The sequence below is a fragment of the Calliphora vicina genome, chromosome 1, assembly GCF_958450345.1.
Source record: "Calliphora vicina chromosome 1, idCalVici1.1, whole genome shotgun sequence".
NCBI lineage: Eukaryota > Metazoa > Arthropoda > Insecta > Diptera > Calliphoridae > Calliphora > Calliphora vicina.
The window spans coordinates 118,451,003-118,473,012 of record NC_088780.1 but is presented as its reverse complement, the minus strand read 5'-3'; the positions used below and the strand labels follow the sequence as shown (position 1 = coordinate 118,473,012).

Sequence of the window (22,010 nt, the reverse complement as noted above, 5' to 3'; positions counted from 1 at the left end):
ATGTAAATTGTATCTTTTGTTTCGACTTGCTGCATGTAAAACTTTATTTGTGAGCTTAAAAGGAACAAAAGGTGGCATGTTGATGTCAACTTCAGTGTAAAACTGATAAACTAAAATGTATGTAAATTTACGAGAACTTTTAAATTTGTATAAATTTTGTTTACAAAATTTATTTTCTTTTTATAAAAATATTGTCAAAATATTAACATTGATTGCTTTTTTGGCATACAAAATTCATCTTTAACATGGTTCAAATCTTTTCTTTGTTGAATTTAAACAATCATTCATTTGTGTGCACAATTTCTTCTCATCAGCCATTTGGACTAATTGTGTTTATGTTTTGAATGTTGTCGTTGCGGTCTGGTGAAATGTGTAGGTAGTCTATACAAATTGTTCTCAGTAGTGTACAATTTTAAGAAATTTCATATGAAACAAATCAATTACAAAAATTCTTCTGATATTTTTATATTCATTAATTAGATAATTTTATGGATTACGCCATGCCTCGTTCATGCCGTCAAATCACATGAACGAGGTGGTCAGTTAACAGGTCCATTTCTTGAAATTATTCGTACGCCAAATGTTTCTCTCAATAAATTGATTGTATCATGAAATGTCTACAATACTAATGCCTTCCAATTGTAGCACGAACAAGTTAGTAAACATGTCCTTATATCGCTCACCGTTGCAACACACTGCAACGTTGTCACCATCCTTATTTGTTAAGACATTTGGACCAATGATTCCACCGGCGTGGAAGCGTACTAAATAGTGAGTTTTTCTTATTGGTGTTTCGACAATGGCTTGAGGATTATATTAAATAACTCTGTTTATTGACGTAGTCATTTGAACTTCATCACTGAACAAAAAATTAAAATTAAATTGTGAGTCAATAGCGACCTATTCACCAAATGTACGATGATCGTGAGGCTACAATTCCTTGCAAGTGGATGGACAAAAATTTTATTGTTGAGCACGATGACGACTTGACACATTTGGATCATCATCAACTCTATGCTGCACTGTGCATACTGTACGACGTCTTTCGGGATGCGTATTATCTTTAAGAGTAAAATTATTGCGAAAACCATCCATAGTTTTCTCGAATTAATTGCTCTGATTTGATTTTCAAAATAAATTTGAATAATTTGCGAAAGTTGCTCTGGCCCGAGTCTATTCATGATAAATTGACAAACCAAACTATTTTCAAAACGACCGAGAACTGTAAATTCAGCTGTCACAGAAAACATGTATAAGTTCTGACATACATATATAAGTTCAGATTAACATAATTTTTTTCAAACCATTTAAAACCTATTCAATGATGTTTAATTAAATTCTTTTGTTTGCATATCAACATTCCAAATCAAACAAATTCCAAAATACATTGCGGGCCACATTTTGTACACAACAGTATGAAACTAAAAAAAGCAACAGCAGAAAAAAGTTTGTGGGATTTAAACACGTACTATCATCATATTACACAAAAATAGAAAAAAGGAAACATAAACCTGAGAAACTCAAAAAAAAAATCTAATGTATAAAACAAAAACAATTTACGCTAAGGAAGTAGTTGGTGATATTCTTGTATTCTTGTTTGCAACACAATGTTCTAATTAGCAGTTTTTGTAGTTGTAGTGGCAATAGTACAAGAAAATTAGGTACACAAATCACTTAAATACTTTTGAATTTTATCATGAATATTTTGAAAATTTGCCATATATGAACATAAATTAGAAAGTTGGTTTCTGCAACGTATTTATATATTGTTCTTGATGGCAAAATTGTTTAGTCATTATTAGGATAGTTGCAATAAAATAAAGATATTCGCCTTATTATACATGCTGCAAAACGTCGCCAATATGATAGACAATTTCCTTTGAATATAAAAATGCACAAACCGTGCTCTAGCTGATTTTGAATTTGAGGGAATTTAATTAATAGTTTGATGAAGGCCAACAATTGTATTGCTAACGATTTAATTGAAAGACATTAATGGTACGAGTCCTTTATCAGAACTTAACAAAACTATTAAAAGTGTTCAAAATCTAAAAAATCCAAAAAGGACTCCAATGGTATAATGGAAGATATTATGTTTTGTTTGTTTTTTACGTTTTTGTTAAAATAGAAATTATTCGGTCAATCGAATAATTTAAAATTAAACCTAACCTAACCTACATATAGAAATCCATTGTGTTGCATGACACTGAATTCGTTTTTGGCCTTATGATGGTATTTATTTGTGTTTTCTATAAATATATTTACATTTTCAAATTATCAAAACTTGTTTCCAAGATACTAAAAGGGAATAGCTCATATTTCTCCTTCTAAACTTAGTTCTTTGCTTCAATAAAGTTGAACCACAATTTGTGCCATGGGTGGGTGGATTGTTACTGTTAATACCTAGTAGCAAGTAGTAGTAGAAGTATTTAGATACGTGCCCTACTGCATCTGCTAATTTAATAAAAAAAATTAATGTTCTTGATGGGTAATTTGAAGTTTTAAACATTTTTCAAATTGTTAATTGTAAAAAGTTTTTAAAACGTTTCTTTCCTTTTTAGAGTACAAGTAATTTTCAGCATGAAAACATTAAGTATACATATCGTCACCTAAAATGCAAAACAATTCGAAATTAATTTTAATATTGATTACGATTCACTACATATATTACATATGTTTTGATAGTAAAATTTTAAACTTTTACTATCAAAAATAACCAAGTTATCACAAAAATTTAAATTAAAGTATCATCAAGTATATGATTTTCTTAAACAAAATAACGATATGCTTTGAGTAATTAATTAATAAATCGCTTTTACCTTATTTTAGGTCGTATATATTTTTTTTAAATAAATTTGTTGCAATTGAATATTTTTTGTAGTTTTTATGAAAATTTAATGAAGTTCCTTTTTTAATTTAAAAAGTAGTTTTTAGTAATTAAAATAAAAAAACATTTTAATTTTTTCATAAAAATTTATATGATGATACGTTTTTTTGTTTCAGAAAACAACAATTAAAAAAAAAAAACAAGTAAGAGTGCTATATTCGGCTATGCCGAATCTTATATACCCTTCACCTTTGTTGTGGATGCATTATTATTTTTTATAATTAGTATATAATATATATGTATGTACATTGCCCACTTTCAGCGTACAGCATCCTAAATTTATCAAGAACACAAAAAACAACAACAACAACGCCAAACGAAACAAAACACCAAAAGAAAAAACAAAAACAAAATACGCAAGGCAATGAAACCAACACACATCCAAACATACGTTTAATTGTATAAAAAACAACAACAACGCCAAAAGAAACAAAACACAAAAGAAAAACAAAATATGCAAAGCATGCACATCCAAACATACGATTTGTTGCTTTTTTGTCAAAGCATGCAATACATTGTGTTTTTTGATGAAATTTTCAGAGGTTGTTGGATTTTTGCTCATATCTCCGTTATTTATGGACGGATTTTGCTGATTTTAAATAGCAAAATCCTCGAAAGTATGTCTGACAGAATTGTTGAAGATTTGGATCCCGGAGATATCTGGGGCCTTCAGAAAATTGATTTCAACAGACAGACAGACAGACGGACATTGCTTAATCGACTCCGCTATCTATAAGGATCCAGAATATATATACTTTATAGGGTCGGAAATGAAAAATGTAGAAATTACAAACGGAATGACAAACTTATATATACCCTTCTCACGAAGGTGAAGGGTATAAAAACGTAAGCCACATAGCATAAAGTGTACTTTGAAAAAACTAGTTTTTTGTATAAATTATGATTCTAGTTTCAATGTAATTCAGATTTGAAAATTTTGTTTCAATATCTCAAGTAGTTTTCATTTTATACCGTTTTTTGCTTCTCCTATAAACTTATGAAAAGTGATATTACGACGTTATTTTGCATTTTAGATGACGATATGTATATTTATAGTTTTATTAATGTTGTTTGTTTAAATATTAGCTATGCATTAAATTATTAGAATTTTAGTTATGCATATTCAAAAAGGATTATTAAAGTAAACAAAAACTTACTTCACACAATATTCATTTGTTTATTCGGCTGCTATTGTTTTAAAATATCCTTTAGAAATATATGACCCCTAAAGAGGGGTGATAGAGGGTTAAGATCTTCCACAAAAATTATCCCCATAAAATTGCACAATATAACTCTGACAATAAGAATTCTCTCAGATATTAACTTACAACTTGTTCAGTTAGTATAATGCTACCTTGACATTTTGGCCAAACATGTGATTTTTCTCATCCATGTATCTTATTACCTATTGTTCTAAGCAAAATGTGTCCCAAATAGTTTAGATAGCTATTTCGAAAAAAAATATTTAAGAAACAAGTATGAAACAAGCCCGACCATATAATACCCTACACTAAGTAAAAGTGCAAAAACATTTTTCTTTTAAAAGTTCAATAATTTATATTTTTGAGTGATTTATTGACCGATCACCATGAAATTAGGTCGTGTGATTTATGTCTATATGAAAGTTTACTATGTTGAATTTTGTGAGTATACCAGCATTTTTAAGGGATTTATGCACGTTAAAGTAATTTTCGGAAGCGGGTCTATATGGGAGCTATGACTAATTATGGACCGATCAACACAATTTGGTGACATGAATTTTGTATATATAAAACTTATTTGGAGCGCAATTTGTGGAGATACATTTATAAATTAAACATTTATGACCGATAAAGTCTAATAACGGAAGGACATTTGTATGGGGGCTAGGTGAAATAATGGACCAATTTCAGCCAGTTTCAATAGGCTTGGTCCTTGGGCCGAACAAATAATATATACCAAATTTGATCGAAATATCTTCAAAATTGCGACCTGTACTCTGCTCACAAGGTTTACATGAACAGCCAGCCAGCCAACCAGACGGATGGACGGACATCGTTTAATCGACTCAGAAAGTTATTCTAAGTCGATCGGTATACTTTAAGGTGGGTGTTAGACCCCACTATGGTGGTGTATGGTATAAAAAAGTATAAGGTATATTCAATATATCTACCTACCTTTTCATATCCACTTGTCAAATAAAAGACACACTGTGCAGTAATAGTGTTTGCTCCAAATATTCATATTATAAATGATGATTTATTTTCAATACATTTCAAATATTGTATTCTTAATTAAATTACTTTCTAAAATAATAGGAATATTGAAAATTAAAATTTATTATTTTATTTTTACCTGAATTTTATTTAAATATTACTTATTTTCTAAAAATATAAATAATTAACCTATTTCTATATTATTTCTAGGTAAGTTACGATGTGATTGTCTTCTCATAACAATTGTTAAAAATTCAACAAAAACTATTGCCGATTTTAAGGCAGTTTAAATACTGAAGCTTCTTTATTACTTCTTGGAAGAATACTAAACTTACAAGTAATGCTACATTTTGCCTAACGCTTTCTAAAAAAAGAAAAAAATCATATCTTACATAAACATTCATTTGGGATGTTTAGGATTTTTAATGAAAGTTAAGTCTAACTATATACTAGTAACACTGCGTTACAAAAAAATTTAAAAAATTTTGAGTACCCGCTTCGAAATGTAATTTTTTCGAAAATTTAGGTATCGTTTATTAAACATACATACAAATTTTTTTCTATAACGTCTCATTTTTCTTCCGTAAGAATGTGCCAAATTATATCTTTCTTATATATGTATATAAATAGAAATATAAATAAAATATATACACTGATGGACAAAATTCACCGCCATTTCCCTTTTAGGATGTATAAAGGACCGCCACGCTACGTTTTTGTAAATTAGGTTAAGTTAAAAAGACTTGTTTTAACTGAAGTATAATTAAAATGAATTAGTGTTTCTGTTGAAAAAATAAAATTTTGTGTTTCAATTATATTTATAACGTGGTAGTTCTTTAAACATTCTAAAGGGAAATGCCGGTGAATTTTGTCCATCAGTGTATATATAAATAGGCCACACGTTTTTTTGTGGTACACTTTTAAGAATGTTATTGCCCACCAATATTGATGAAACATATATGGTTTAAAAGGTCCTTTTCTCTAGATATACACAATATAAACAAATTTTTCAAAATTCTTTCAATAAAAGTGGTCGAATTTCCAAGTTAAAATTAAAAGGCCAACACGTAATAAAGACATCTAATAAAAACAAGAAAGAAATCTAATAAAAACAACCAGAATTTTTTACAATTATCAAGTTTAAACTTGATTGAAAAGTTTAAAATTTAAACTTGATTAATGTAAAACATTCTGGTTGTTTTTATTAGATTTCTTTCTTGTTTTTATTAGATTTCTTTATTAGGTGTTGGCCTTTTAATTTTAAACTTTAAATTTATCATTTAAGTAAAAAAGAAATTCAAAAAAAAAATAGTCTTATATAATTTGAACACAAAATATCGTGAAACTTTAACTTTTTCTTTTGAGCTTTGATTGATCTTCTCGTTCTTAACGCCAGCAGTAATCACCTAGCATAGTTGTGTTCCAATGGCCTTTAAATCATTTTCAAGCTTCTTTACATGGTGGAACCAGGATGTAAATATGAGCAGGGTGAGAGGAGACACAGATTAGATGGAAAAAAATACAAATGAGATTGAAGAAAGTAAATTTTCAATGACATTCTGGAACCCAACTTTTCATAAGCTTAAAACATGTTAACTAACTATTCTACATTTTAGTTTATCATCACTTAACTTGGAAAATACTGCTTAAATATAAATAGAATGAACAAAATTGTTCATCAAACCAAGTTTTGTGTGGAATGACGATAAAATGAACATATTTAGGATCTATCAATGGTATATGTTTCATATTCGATTTTCCGTAAACAAACTCTAACATTTCTGGCCATGCTTTTGTTGCATTTAAGCAGTTGCGGTGACCACTTAGTTCAGCATTCATATTGGATTTAATTAAATTTGAACAAATATGTCGACGTTATCGAATAGGAACGATTACTAAACAAAACATAATAATAATAGTAAAATAATAATAGACATGTACCTCGAAAATTAGACGTGATGGATACCACATATGTTTGGAACATTTAATCTATGACTCATTACCTATTCATTCCAGCTAACAGTTAAGAGGGTACCAAAATCGTGTAACTCAGTGTAATGGTTTTAGATTATGATACATAATATTTACTTCAAGAAGAATTTAGTTGCAATCAAATAAGTTTTAGCTATTTAAACTGCTGACAAATTATCTGCACTTTTTGCTGGTAAGTAATGAGAATGTTATTAATTTAATATAAATTTAATTGTTTATAGAAATTGTATCATAATTTATAGATGTTATGATAAATATACCTATTTTCAACCGATGAAAATGGTTGAAATGAGTTATTTCCTAAGCTAAGCTTGATAAATTTTGATACAATTTTCATTGTAGTAATGTATATGTACATTAGAGTGCTCCAAGATTGTATGGACGAAAAAAATTTTCTAGGTACAGGCCGTCCCCCCCTCTAGAATGGTTCTATGTATTGTAGAAACACGTTGTGTAAAATATTAGGATGATATAATAATAAGGATGATATAAGAATAACTGGTGCCGCAACGACGCTGAAGTTTTTAGGTGCATTTACAAGGGTGAAAAATGGAATTTTTTCAGATTTTGTAAAAATTTTGGCATTAAATAATTACTTTTGCAATTTAATTTAAAAGAATCGAAATGTACACGTAATTGTCGTTCTAATAAGATACAAAAGACAAAAATTGGTTAAAAAATGTTAACGTTAACGTGCTATTAAGAGTTAATATTAATTTTTCTGCTGTTTTTGTAAATACTAGACTTTGTGTTATATTTTTCTTAAGTTTCATCAAAATCGGCCCAAAAATATATAACATTTTACTATCTTTCCATGAGAAATTCCAAATATTGAAAAATTTGACCTTCACGATTTAAGGGTTAACGTTTTCCGATTTTAGAAAAACTTTCAGACTATATTTAAAATTACCTGGAATATAATATTCTGAATAGCTTTTGCTTAAAAATCATAACAATAAAGAAATTCGGCTCATTCGCCAAAATATGGCCAAAAAAATAGTTTTTTCAAAATTTAAATCGCAGGTACGGAAAAACTATAGGAGGTATTTTCATACTTTTTTCATATTTTTATTACCTATTATGTTCTCAATAAATCCCAATGTGATGATCAAAAAATTTTGAAATTTGTTTAACAAAATTTTTAAAAATTTGAAATTGGAGTTTTGTAACTGCCTTTAAAAAAATTAAATTTGTTTAGTCATACCTCCGAATAGGTTAAAGGTATCCTACGAAGACAAAAACTCATATACAAGTAAATATGGATATATTTTAAGTAAAAATGTACTTTTATTATAATATTTAGCAAAATATGTTAATTTTGTTTCTACATTTCTTGTTGAAGTGGCCTGAGACACGTTAATATCCTGGCGATTTTTTAATAACTTTAACATTTTTTAACCAATTTTTGTCTTTTATATCTTATTAGAACGACAATTACGTGTACATTTCGATTCTTTTAAATTAAATTGCAAAAGTAATTATTTAATGCCAAAATTTTTACAAAAACTGAAAAAATTGAATTTTTTTCCCCTTGTAAATGCACCTCAAAACTTCAGCGTCGTTACGGCACCAGTTAACGTTATTATATCATCCTAATATTTTTCACAACGAGTTTTTACAATACATAGAACCATTCTAGAGGGGCGGTCAAAATTCGCAATTTTATTTTTTTGGAGCACTCTAATGTACATATAAGGACTGAGATCGAAAAATTCTTAACATACGTTTTTCATTAAAACTTTTAACCCAAGTATTATTTGATTATTTTTTTTTATCAAGTTACGTTTGTAAAGCATTTCAGTTATTATATTTAATGTCAATTATATTCAGTTGTTGTTAATCTGATTAAAATGAGTGACCAGAAAAATGTGCGTACTAAAATTATTAAATATTTTCAACAAAACCCAATTTGGTCCTACAAAAAGTTAGCCAAACAATGAAAGGTCTGCCGTCAAAATGTTTCCAATGTTATTAAACGGTATCGGGAGAAATTGTCCGTTTATAGAAAACCTGGATCAGGTAGAAGGAATGGTCCATATGATGTTTCTAAAGCCAAACAAATTCAAAGTATTCCCATACTGGGTCTATTTGGTACGAAAAGTTATAGCCAATGCAGGTTTAAAAACATACAAGGCTCAAAAAGTGAAAGGAACGCTGCTAGAGCCAAAAAATAGAGTATGGAATTTGAAAAAATATTCCTGCTGCATAATGGATGACGAAACGTATGTTCTGGCAGATTTTTCGCAGCTTCCGGGTCAAAATTTTTATGTTGCTGATCCTCGAGCATGTTGAAGAAAAGTTTGGGGCCCAAAAGCACACACAATTTTTCAAAAAGTTCTTGGTATGACATGCAATATGCAGTTGCGGCAAAAGAAGCCAAACATTTGTTACAAAGGGCTCTATTAATACTGAAATTTACATTAAGGTATGTTTACAAAAAAGGATGCTTCCATTCATAAGACTTCTTAATGTGTCCACTTATTTTTGGCCTGATTTGGCATCATGTCCCTATGGTAAGCAAGGTCTTGAGTGGTAAAAGATCAATAATGTGGAATTTGTACCAAGAGAGGCAAATTCTCCAAACTGCCTGTAGCTAAGGCCAGTGGAGAGATATTGAACTCTTGTTAAAAGAGATAGAAGAGCACAAAAAAGGTGTCCAAAAGTGTGGTAGATTTGAAACGGAGATGAACAACCTGTTCGAACAAAGTGACAGAAAACACTATAAAAGGGTTACCGAAAAATGTTCGAAATTTCATCACTAGTGATGATATGTATAAAAATATATTTTTTTTGTAAATTGTAATAATAATTTCAATCAAATAAAAAAAATCAAAACTATAAGATTAGTGGTTTCATTTTTATTAACATATATGTATGTTAAGAATTTTCGATTTCAGTCCTTATGTATTTAAAATTTTTTTTTCATTCTAAGCCATAAAATAAATAGAAATTTGGAAACTGTATTCTAATTATATTTTAAAAGTGAATTTTTAACTCAACTGAGTTAATAGACAATACCTACTTTCAAAATTTAAATTTACAAAGATTTATTAGTACAAATACATTTCAACATAATTGACTCTATTAAATAATTTAACTGTAAATCAATGTGTTTTGCAAAATACAATCAAAATAGCTGGTAATAAATATGTGACCGAACTTCTATATTTCTAGCTTTGCATTTTAAGTATTTTTTAAACTTTTTTAAAAATACATTCAAATTTCTAATAACTTTCTGGAAACCACACTGTCTGTGCTTAAAATAGATATCTCAGAGGTCAATATTTTGAAAGTTATAATTCTTCGCTATTAATGTCTAATTTTCAAAGATGAACTTTTGAAAATTATGAAGATTCTTAAATGATTTTATTTTTTGCAGCAATCGTTAGTGAGCTGGAAATTTTTGAAAAAATGCATTTTAAACTTTTTTCAAGGATTTTGACTTTTAGTCATCATATAAAATATATTTTGAAGCCACATATAAAAACATATAATTCATGATTACACATGTCACAGTTTCTGCGAAATTCTACAATTCAGTTTTGTTTTAAATATTTACGAAGGTGTATTAGTTTTTAGGTAAATTTAGCAATATTTAATCTATATTTGATTTAATTTATAATTTGATGCCTGTTTTCAATAAAATTAGTTATGAATTGTTTGTTTTTAACGAAGTTTCTATTTTTACTTAGAGTAGTATGTGGATTAAAAATGTTTACGATATGCACTTGAACTACCAAAAATACCACAAGAATTATAATAATTATATAAAAAGACGTCCCAGCTTATAATTTGACTTTTTGATCTGCGGCATGTTTATTCATGATTTATATGTTTTTAGATGCATCTTCAAAAGGTGTTTCATTTGGTCCCCCATTTTTTTTATACAGTTTCTTGGAAGGAAAGAACAATATTTTGAAACAATTAAAAATAAGACCTTTTTAAAAATTGTACAACTCACTAACGGTTGTCGCAAATCAGGAATTTTTTTCTGGTACGACTTCTCGATTGGTCCTACTGTAGAGTATTACATCCAATTTTACAGCTACTCGTTCATCTTTTATGAGGCATGGCATATCGTAAATTTTGCCAAAACCAAGGGTCTCCCCACTTTAAATAGGTATTATATTTCAAGTACGACTTAAATTCCTCATTTAAATTATCCACATCTCCAATATCTTCATACATTATAACAATTATTTTTTGCCTTCTTTCTGTCAAGGTGGCACGATAAGCCTCTTTAAATTCCATGTTCGCCCATTGAGATTTAATGAAATTTTTGGATAGTACCACTATAGTACGCCTGGAATCTGCAATTGACTTACAAATTTGATCCTGTATATATTCACCAACTATAAAATCTCTGACATGAACACATAACTTATAGGATGGATTGCCATTTTCCAATTCGGGCACTAAATGATTTGCGATGAATTCTTCGTCTTTATGAGAATAGGAAATGAAGGCATCATATGTCTTTTCTAAATTATCACCATCATCAGCTTGAGCAACAATGTGTCGACAGATATTGTGGCTATATAGATAAATTTTAATTCCGTTCTGGTATTTGTAATATAAAGCCAATATTAGAAAGATGCTGGTTACACTCAAGCAAATTGCAATAATATTAAAAATTTTCTTTTCGTAGCAAAAAGCGTTCAGCCCTTTGACTAATTGTAGGGCAGTATAATTGTTGCATATCATTATAGAGCCATCAACAAATTTTGTATAGTTGCTTTGGGTTATATATGATAAGGATAACGCTCTATCACTACAGTCACATAGCCATTTATTTCCAGAAAGATATACATTCTGCAGAAATCGACTGCCATTTAAAAAGCTGATTGTTTCTTTTTCAAAATACTGCAAATGATTATGCCTTAAATCCAAGTGTGTTAACTTTAAGGGTATTTGGGTTTTATCGATTTCATTTAAATAATTATTGGATAAAAATAATTTAGTGCATTCAGCATAACCATCTTTACGAGAAGAAGGTAAGAAAGCAATTTTATTCATTGTTAAATTCAGTTCTATTCCAGTGATATTGGATTTTCTTATACTCTGTATAATTGGTACCTTAGTCAAATTTTTATGTGAACAATTTACTATCAGTTCTATGCCAGTGATATTGGATTTTCTTATACTCTTCGTTATTGGTACCTTATTCAAATTTGTATGTGAACCATTTACTATCAGCGATTTATGTAATCTTATCGAACATTCGCATTCTTTCGGGCACTTGTAGGATCCAACATATTGCGGCTCAAGCGAACATAACAGTTCCATTTCCCCAACATCTTTTAAATATTTCCCCTCCAATTCGCTGGGCCCAAAACAAGTTAAATTGTCTGTAATGAACTTTAGATGACTTATGGAACCATTTAAATATTTCATTGATTCCAATATTTTACAATCACATTGTAGGGGATTGTGATTTAAATGCGTTTTCACGTTTAGTGTATCCAGTAGATTGTATGAACCAAAGTCTTCTAATTGTATTGTTTGTATGTGATTATGATTCAATTTCAATGTTAGATCATTTGTATGTAATAGTTCCAGATTTTTTCCTATTAATTTAACAATTTTATTAAAACTCAAATCCAGTACATTCAAATTTTGTGGAAGTTGGTTATGCAGAATGGATAGGTCGGAGATGAAATTGTTATGTAGATATAAGTAACGTAAATTAACGCTTGTCTCCAGCTCTATTTTAAAATTAAAGTTTTGTGTATTCAATTGGTTATGGCTTAAATCTAGAGATTCTAATTTGTTCAATTTTTTGAAGAGATTTCTGAAATATAAGATGATCAAAAAATTATTTTATTTTATTAGCAATAATGGTAGGTAGTATTTTGAACATAAAATAATTTCGTGGCCAAAAAAATAAAATTAAAAAAATAATAAAATTGATGGTTCAGCAGAAAATACAATGAAATTTGTTGGAATTCATATATTTATTAATTACACTATGTTACCCCAAAAATATGCATGTGTTCTTATATAGCAATTCTGTTTTATTGGAGTCCATATAGTTCGGAAATACTTATAGTTTTTCTCGATCACTTCGCTTAATACTTTATTATTAAGAAATAACGATATTCTTAAATAGAAATTGATTTGAAAATTTTTATTTTATTTAAAAGTTATTCATTAGGGTGGCCCAGTTTAGTGAACATTAATAAAAAAAATCATCCTGAAAAAAAGGTAGATCGGTTGTGGTTAACAGGGCTTGTGGGTCGTCTTAACTCTAATCTATATCTAGTTCAATGCCTTTTAGGTAGTATTCTGTTATGGTAGGTAGCATAGGAACTTTTGTTAAATTTCTCATAGAACAATCTAAAAAAATACCTAAAATTTGTTCAGGATAATTTTTTACCAATGTTCACCAAACTATGGGATGAGACTGGCCAAAATCCAACATTTGTTTATTAATGTTTACTAATGTATATATTTTTCACCTTTCAATCCGAAAATCGGTTGGACAATGACTAAGTTTAAGTTTCACAAAACGCATTTTTTTAACAAATTTTGATCGTAAGGCATTAAAATATGAGGAAGAAGAAATAAGCAATTTTATTTAGTGATAGTGCTTATTTCAATCAACATTTAGTGCACTACCCCGAACTATGTTTGGTTTGAGACTAAATTGTGCTAAATAAAGTAAAATTTTGAAGTTGTAACTTTAAGAATGCCGTTATTTTACTAAAACGAAGTGATGGAGAAAAACTATAAGCATTTCCGTAATCTATAAAAACAAAATTGCTTCATGAGAATTCCTTTTTCGTTCACTTTTGTGTCACTGTGTTATCAGTAATCTTAAATGAATTGGACCAGTTTTAACCCAATGTGCGGGCCCTCTATAAGTTAACTTGTCTGCATATTTTACTAAAAGTTTTAAATTTTTAACTATTGAATATTATTATTTATTACATTTCATTATAAATTACAAAATATAATATACAAACCTTTCAAGTGTTTGCAACTGGTTGTGGGCTAATTTCAATATTTTCAATTCCACTGTCTTTCCAAACAATGCAGGCGGTATAACTTTTATACGATTGTGTGATAAATCTAAATGTGTCAAATTTACTTGACTATCCAGCAACTTATCTGGTAGAATAACCAACTTATTGTGATCTAAATTAATTTGTCTTATATTCGTGGAATTGTAAAATACATCATCGGACAAGGATTCCAAGCCACATTTTATTGTAACTTTTTTTATTTGAAGTATATTTGCCAATAATTTCTCCGGAAGACCTAATAAATCAACTCGGTTCTTAGTCAAGACGAATTCATTCAAATGAATATTATTCTCAAAAAACGTAGTGGGAAAATTTTGAAATTTATTTGAATTTATATTGATTGAAGTGGCAAACGTTTCCGAGGGAAGTATTGAGGCATCATTTGGAAATATATTGGAGGCAGTACTTTTTAATTTATTTTTTAACAAAGCTAAATGCGGCAAATTCGTTTGGTTATGAAACTGGCCTGCATCAACACTTTCTAAACTGTGGCATATATGTAAATTTACAAGATTTTTTAAATTTTTAAATAAATTATTTGGCATTTCTGAAGCATTTGTGTATAAATTTAAATATGTTAAATTTGTTAATGTTGTATCGGCAAATAAATCATTTGGTAAACGTGATATTTTATGCATTTGTAGTGTTAATTTCTGCAGCTCCATAAAAAGTGTGAATTGCTGCCTTGTAAGTAGCTTGGTAGCCAAGCTCGAATCCGTAATAAATAAATGGTGATACGTAACAATTCCTAATTTCTGCAGCATTGTGTTTAGGGAACTACCGTCATCCGGTAGAGGACAGTTATGTATTCTTAATGCTTGTGTGTTATTCCTAATGTTGTTACATGTATGAGAACTTATGAGTTTTCGAAATTCATTGTAATCCATGATGTTGTAGCAATTTATCTCAATCCTGACATTGTATTCAACTACGACACTGAATTTCGCTGTTTTTTTTCCAACATTATTTGATTCCACTGTACATTGGGGCTTTGTTAAAGGCAAATATTGGGTGATTAGTAGGAAAAGGTAGCAAAAGGATAGTGATAAACGTGTCATGATTTTTAATAAGGACCTGAAATGAAAAATATGTAGTATAATTTTGAGGCATTTATCTGAAGGTAACCAATTTTATTTTTCAATGAAGTGAGATAAGTGGATAAAAATGAGTATATCATAGAAAAGGATGATGGGATACATATGGTACAAGACTTATAAATACAACAAGAACAACACAAACATATGCGAATTTTATTTACAGTTAGTTTTTTTCATATTTATAGTAAGTATTGTCAGTTTTATTGTGACGGGATTTTCAAAACTTACTGAACCGCTTATTTCTTGGTATCTGGTTAGTGCTCGTAGCAGATTAATATAATAGTTCACCATAATTGTTATTATTTTGTAAATGTGGAATAACATCAGATGGTAAAAACCGACTCAAATGGTATCAACTGGTAGTATTTCGGTTGCTAAAATTAACACCAATTATCGTCAATTATTCAAGTTTTATTTTAATCGAATAAAAGTTCATATTTTTTTTTATTATTCGAGTAATTATAATTTTTATTCGAACAACCCTTACACTTTTACAAGTTTATAAAACTTTTATTATTATTTTCCATCAAAACCAAATTATGTAAATAGCTTTTCAATAGTTTACAAATTCTTTATTTCAAATACCATTATCATCTTCTATTCCACATGTCCTGCATTTGTACATTTTCAAATAATCTATTTTGATCTCTTGTAACGTGCGGCATAGCATAGCGCAATTTCTGCCAAAACCATGGATCACCCCATTTCAAATACGTATTCATTTTTAAATAGGCCTTCAGGTCTTCATCCAGAGCCTCAACATTTCCTATATCTTCATAAATAATAACAATCACTTTGGCTCGACCTTCTGTAAGGGCGGCTTGATGGGCAGCTTTAAATTCCATTTTAGCCCAAACAGATTCTATGAAATTTGTGGTCAACACTACAATAGTTTTCTTAGAAATTGCTATGGAACGCAAAATTTGATCGGGAATACATTCGCCTACCAGCCAGTCGCGAACGTGCACACACAATCTGAATGAAGGACGACCATTTTCCAATTCGGGCAATAAAATATCCAAAACAAAATCCTCATCTCTAGCTGAATATGAGATAAAGGCATCATAGACCTTATCCTGATCCAATTCATCCTCGACCACCAACCACAGACACATATTGTGGGCATATAACCAGATTTTTATTTCGGTTTGATATTTATAGTACAAGGCCAAAATGAGACAGATCACTGCAACAAATATAAAAACAAATACATAGAATTTTCGCTCAATCGGACAAAGATCATGTAAATCATAGAAAAATGTAAGACGATCGGTGTTGGCACACGTCATGTTGGAAAAATCCTTAAATAGCTGCAAATTGTTTTGGGCAAAACGCAACAATGGCCTGGCATCACAATCACACATCCATGAATTATTCGATAGATACACCTGCCATAATTTACTACCATTCATAAACATTAAAGTATCAGTGCTTAAGGTTTTCAAATAGTTGCCTCTTATATCCAAATATGTTAAATTTTCGGGCAGTTGATGTCTTTCGATTTGCCATAAATGATTATTAGCTACAAGTAATGTGCTAACATTGGCGTAACCCAGTGTGCGGGCGTTAGGAAGACTTGATAATTGATTGTTTTGTATATCTAGTTCAATGCCTTTTAGGTAGTATTCTGTTATGGTAGGTAGCATAGGAACTTTTGTTAAATTTCTCATAGAACAATCTACAGCTAGTATTTGATCAAAAGCTCTTATCGAACATGTGCATTGAGCCGGACATTTATCTTTATATTCACATAATAAAGTTGGAGGTTCCAAATTCTTAACAAGCTTTCCCCTAAGATCTATTGGTTCTAAACATGTTAGTTCTTTGACCAGAAATTGCACATTTTCTATTAACCTATAGTTTATAGTTGGAGCCTTAAACAACTGCACAAAACTTAACATTCTACAATCACACTCTATGGGATTATTATTTAAATCGATTTTCAATAGCTGATTTTGAAATTCTTTACCTGCAAGAGTAAAGTTTTGTAAATATATGGTGGTGATTTGATTGTGTGTTAAAATTAATTCTAAGTTGTATATAATGAAATTAATTATGTCTGCATCGCTAAGAGTGGTAAACTTATTATGACTCAAATCAAAGATTTCCAGGAAATATGGCACTGTCCAGTCTCTTGATATTGAGGAAATTAAATTGTTACTAAAATTCAATTCCTTTAAATTGCGATGGAATCGAAATGACCACATTATGTGTGTGTTTTCAGTTGTCAATTTATTGTTGTTGAATAAAAGAACTTGTAATTCGGAGCAGGCATCAAAAACATTACTGTAAAGTAAAAATAGAAATAAAAGAAATTTAATTACTAAATTCATTAAGTTGCCATGTCAGAAGCCAACCACAAATTTCTGGAATAAGAAACTTCCAAGTCAGTTAGAGCTTCTTTATATTTCGTATTTTTAATTTTTAAAACACTCACCTTTTAAATTTCGTTAAATTATTATAGGACACATCAAATATCTCCAAGTCCGTAGAATTGTTTAATAAAGTTTCCGGTAAATGCTGTATTTGATTATTTGATATATTCAAATATTTCATATGCTGCTGGCTCTTGAATAGTTCTTCCGGTAGTTCTTTGAACTTATTACCGCTCATTGTTAACAATATAATATTTTTCGAATTGTGAAATATATTTGCAGGCAGTTGCTCCAAACCGCACTCCAAGAATACTTCATACAAATGTGGTAAATCCGCCAGAAGGTTCGAAGGCATGATTTTTAAAGGCACCTGATTATGGCTCAAGGTAAATCCTGTTAATTTTTTATTGTGTTCCAAAAGTCCCTGAGGCAGTGTAATAAATTTGTTGCCACTAAGATTTAGTCGTAATAAGCTGGTTAAGGTTGCAAAAATCTCAGGGGCTAAAACCTCAATAAGATTATTTTCTAAGTTTAAACTTTTTAAAGTTGAACTAAAACCAAAGATGTCTTTCGGTAGATTTTCCAATTTATTGTCACTTAAAGTTAATTCAATTAAGTTGCTTTGATGTCGAAAAATGTCATACGGCAATGAATGAAGATTTCTACCTAATGCCATGAAATCAACATTCGGCAATTTCATCAATAAATTGTTGGGTAGTTGACTAGCGTTCGAGTATAAATCCAATGATTCCAAACTTTTCAAAGATAAATCGTTGAATAAGTCATCTGGTATAGTTGTTACACTGTTCAATACTAACGTTAGATTTCGTAATGTTGTTAAATTACTAAAATGTAGCTTAGTCAGATTTTGTCCCAATTCATATTTATTATTGAAAATTAAGTTCTCGAAACTTAAGATACCAAGATGCTGCATTATTGTTGAAATTGGTTTAGACTCTGGTAGTGGACAGTCTCTAATTTCAACCACTGCACTCGCTCCAATTGTAAGATTTGGCAATATTTGTTGAAATTTCGAATATTCAAGATCAAAACATTTAATTTTCGTTCTATTGCCAGGACCCAAAATCACATGCATTTGTATGTCAGTGGCAGGGCATTTAATTAAATAATATTTTAGTAGCACATGGCCATTTAAAGAACACTTTGAGTTATTAGCCTCTTGATTTAGTTGCCAAAAGGTACCGCCCCAAATTAAGTAATTATTAATAATCAATATTAATATTATACTCGTATAATAGTTGCAACTCATACTAATATACATTAGTGGATTTAGCTAATTCTGAAATTATAAAAAACATTTAAGTATTTATATACATATTTACAAGTTGTCTACAAATATTGGTTGATGTTATGAGTAATCAGTAGATGTCATTAGTATTATAGTTGTGTTTGTATTTCAGTCATATTATAATAAAGAGTGCTTAAAAAAAAACATATACACACTATTCCAGCCAAAACTTATGCTTGGTCCAGCAAATAAATATTTTTTTAATCACGTTAGCTTTTAAAATATGTCAGATATTATCTTTTCTAAATCATTAATTTTCAACTGTAATTTGAAAAAATATTTAAAACTTAAAAAAAAATCCAATATGTATTTAAAAAAATAGCAAAATATACAAAGTTTCATCCTCACACTGTTTCCAAAGCCATTAAATAATATAATGAAGACTTGAATATTGAAAGGAAACCTGGATAAGGAAGAAGAACAGTAGGGCAAAAGAAGTCGAACAACTCTTTCGAAGAGCACCGAACACTATTATCAGAAAAGCAGCTCTGATTGTTTTGTGCGCAAAGCCAATGCAGGGTTGAAGTCGTATAAAGTTCAGGAAGTTCCGGATCAAAATGTGGTAAAGAACTAAGCAAAAGATCAATCATAAAAATGTGTGTCAATTTGTATAAAAAAATACACCTGTTCACAACGTTCATGAACAATACCGGACAAAAAAAAACAACAAAATTCCCCAAGGAGTTTATTGTGTGGCAAGCCATTAGCATTTGTGGGAAAAGAAGCCAATCATTTGTGACATCAGGCACGATAAACACAGAATTATATATTACGGAAATTTTCAGGGAATCTTCAAAAATCAAATTTTTACATTATACCGCTAATGCCATTATATATAAAAACAGATGTATAATTCAATTCTTATAGATAGTTTATTTAGTTTCCTATATACAGGCTTATAAGGTCAGTGTTGTTGTAAAAAAAATTGGAAACTATTTTTTATTTCCAAACACTTCCTCCAAAATATCTAAAAGTACAACTCATGCTTTCAAATGACGTCGGCTTTATGCCCACCTTTAAAGTTCAAGGCCAAATGTACCACAGAATTGGATCATTGCTCCCGCTTCCCAATGACGATACTAAGTTCCTTCAAATTTATTTCACTGGAAATGCAGCTACAGAAGTTGAAACAATTGTCGGACATCGGAAATGGAAAAATTCCAATTGATCTCTCCACAAATGAGATTTCATTTCTAGACTTCTGCCAAATGCAAATGAATATTCAAGACGTTTTCGGCAAAGTATTCCTAAGTCTTACAACCAACTAGAACAACGCGGATTGTTTGTGGGAACATGCAATTTTGGCACCAACAAATTATGATGTTAACAAGCTCAATAATCAAATACAATTGAAACTGCCTGGCCAAACAATAAAATACAAATAGATTGACAGAATAATGAACGAAGAACAAGCGGTCGATTATCCTACTGAATTTTTGAATACATTGGAACCAGCCGGAATGCCACCGCATGTATTAACATTGAAGTTTGCATCACCGACTTTGTCCGACACTGTATATTAAAATCGAGATGCAATATAAAACAGATGTTTTCTAAGGGCCAGCAACGCGGGCCGGGTTCAGCTAGTATATAATAAAAACCATGAAACAACTCGTTGTCGTAGTGCGTAGTTTTCGTGGAAACAACACAAGGGCAAATATTGTGGCGCTAAAATCTAAAATATAAAAATCTCGTGTCACAATGTTAGTGTTTGAACTCCTTCGAAACGGAATAGGTCGTAAAGTATATTTCATACCGCTAGGTCATTAGGGTGACCCTATCCCGAATTTATATTTACCATTTTTTGGCCAAAATCTTTTTTTTTCATATTTTATTTATTTCATAGATGGACACTTTGCAGTACCAGTACTTTTTCAGTAAATATTTTATTTTACTGGTACTGCACTTCAATTTTCATTACCAGTAAATTTTACTGATTACTGAAAAAAAAATCAGTATTCAGTAAATTTTAGTAATTTGATTGTTTTTTTCAGTAATCAGTAAAATTTACTGAATACTGATTTTGTTTTTCAGTAATCGGTAAAATTTACTGAATACTGATTTTTTCAGTAATCAGTAAAATTTACTGAATACTGATTTTTTTTCAGTAATCAGTAAAAATTTACTGGTAATGAAACTTATATTTCATTACCAGTAAGCATTTACTGATTACTGAAACGCTTACTGCTGTAAAAAAGTAATGCAGTATGCCCATGTATGATTTATTTGGCATTAAAAAATACCTATAACCCAAAATTTTCATCAACCGACCCTCATCCACCCGTTTTTTAGCCGAGATTTTAGTATTTTGTATGAGCAATATCCAAATATCAATATTTAACTATTTTTATGAAATTTTGTATATATTTTAGGTATGTACGAGAATAATATATATCATACCGCTAGGACATTAGGATGTCCCTATCCACCCATTTTTTTAAATATTTTTCGCCAAAAAATTTTGTTTGTATTTCTCTTCATTTGGCATCAAAAATACCTATAATGCCAACTTCACTTAGAATACATTCGCTATTTTTTATTTAACAACCAAAGTATTCACTAGAAATAATTTGTATGGCAGAACAACGTTTGCCGGATCAGCTAGTATATAAATAAAAATCAAATGTCGTTCGTTGGTAATTGCATCAGTAGAGAACGGCCGGACCGATTTAGACAATTTTTTTTTAAAAATTTTAGTCATAGACCAACTTAGGTTTTTACGGAATGGAAAAATTGACCACGATCACTTTTACGCCCACTTTTTTCGATTTATCTAAAATTGGAAAACAGCTACATCGATTTGGCTAATTTTTTGTTTAAATGATCATAGTAATCCAACTTAAGTTTTTACTGAAAGAAAAATTGACCACGCCAATTTTAGTTAAAACGCCTGGACCGATTTAACTAATTTTTTTTTATTGTTCGCAATACATAGTCCGCAAAAGATTTTACATAAATAAAAATTGTCCACGTCCATTAATACGCCCAATTATTAAATACATCGGTCTGTGATCAATCACATTTCAGACCAAAATTCGATTACTTGTATAAAAACTCACAATAGCTTAATTCAATAACTTTTTTATATACAAACTCAAAATATCTAAATTCGCTAGTAACTTGGCCAATA

The 22,010-nt window shown here is 29.7% G+C and overlaps 3 protein-coding genes across 3 annotated transcripts in view; 1 reads left to right on the top strand and 2 right to left on the bottom strand.

Annotated features, from left to right (window-relative positions):
* The window catches only part of Lerp (lysosomal enzyme receptor protein), a 263,489-nt gene that overhangs the window by 208,062 nt on the left and 33,417 nt on the right, over positions 1-22,010 (top strand). The window lies entirely within an intron of this gene.
* LOC135948913 (protein toll-like) lies at positions 11,128-14,986 on the bottom strand. Its single transcript, XM_065498364.1, has 2 exons — positions 14,040-14,986; positions 11,128-12,865 (listed from the first exon to the last, which is right to left on the bottom strand). Exons 1-2 carry the CDS (start codon positions 14,984-14,986, stop codon positions 11,128-11,130), a joined length of 2,685 nt encoding a protein of 894 aa, XP_065354436.1.
* LOC135956002 (protein toll-like) lies at positions 15,786-18,853 on the bottom strand. Its single transcript, XM_065506464.1, has 2 exons — positions 17,634-18,853; positions 15,786-17,482 (listed from the first exon to the last, which is right to left on the bottom strand). The coding sequence occupies exons 1-2, from the start codon at positions 18,851-18,853 to the stop codon at positions 15,787-15,789; spliced, it is 2,916 nt and encodes a 971-aa protein (XP_065362536.1). The 3' UTR covers position 15,786.

Excerpts from the sequence above, each read along its gene's own strand:
- LOC135956002 (XM_065506464.1), bottom strand. The coding sequence starts at position 18,853 with ATGTATATTAGTATGAGTTGCAACTATTATACGAGTATAATATTAATA. Across the intron at positions 17,483-17,633 it reads AATTTAACGAAATTTAAAAG|TAATGTTTTTGATGCCTGCT; the intron begins GTGAGTGTTTTA and ends TTTACTTTACAG.
- LOC135948913 (XM_065498364.1), bottom strand. The coding sequence starts at position 14,986 with ATGGATTACAATGAATTTCGAAAACTCATAAGTTCTCATACATGTAAC. Across the intron at positions 12,866-14,039 it reads CAGTTGCAAACACTTGAAAG|AAATCTCTTCAAAAAATTGA; the intron begins GTTTGTATATTA and ends CTTATATTTCAG.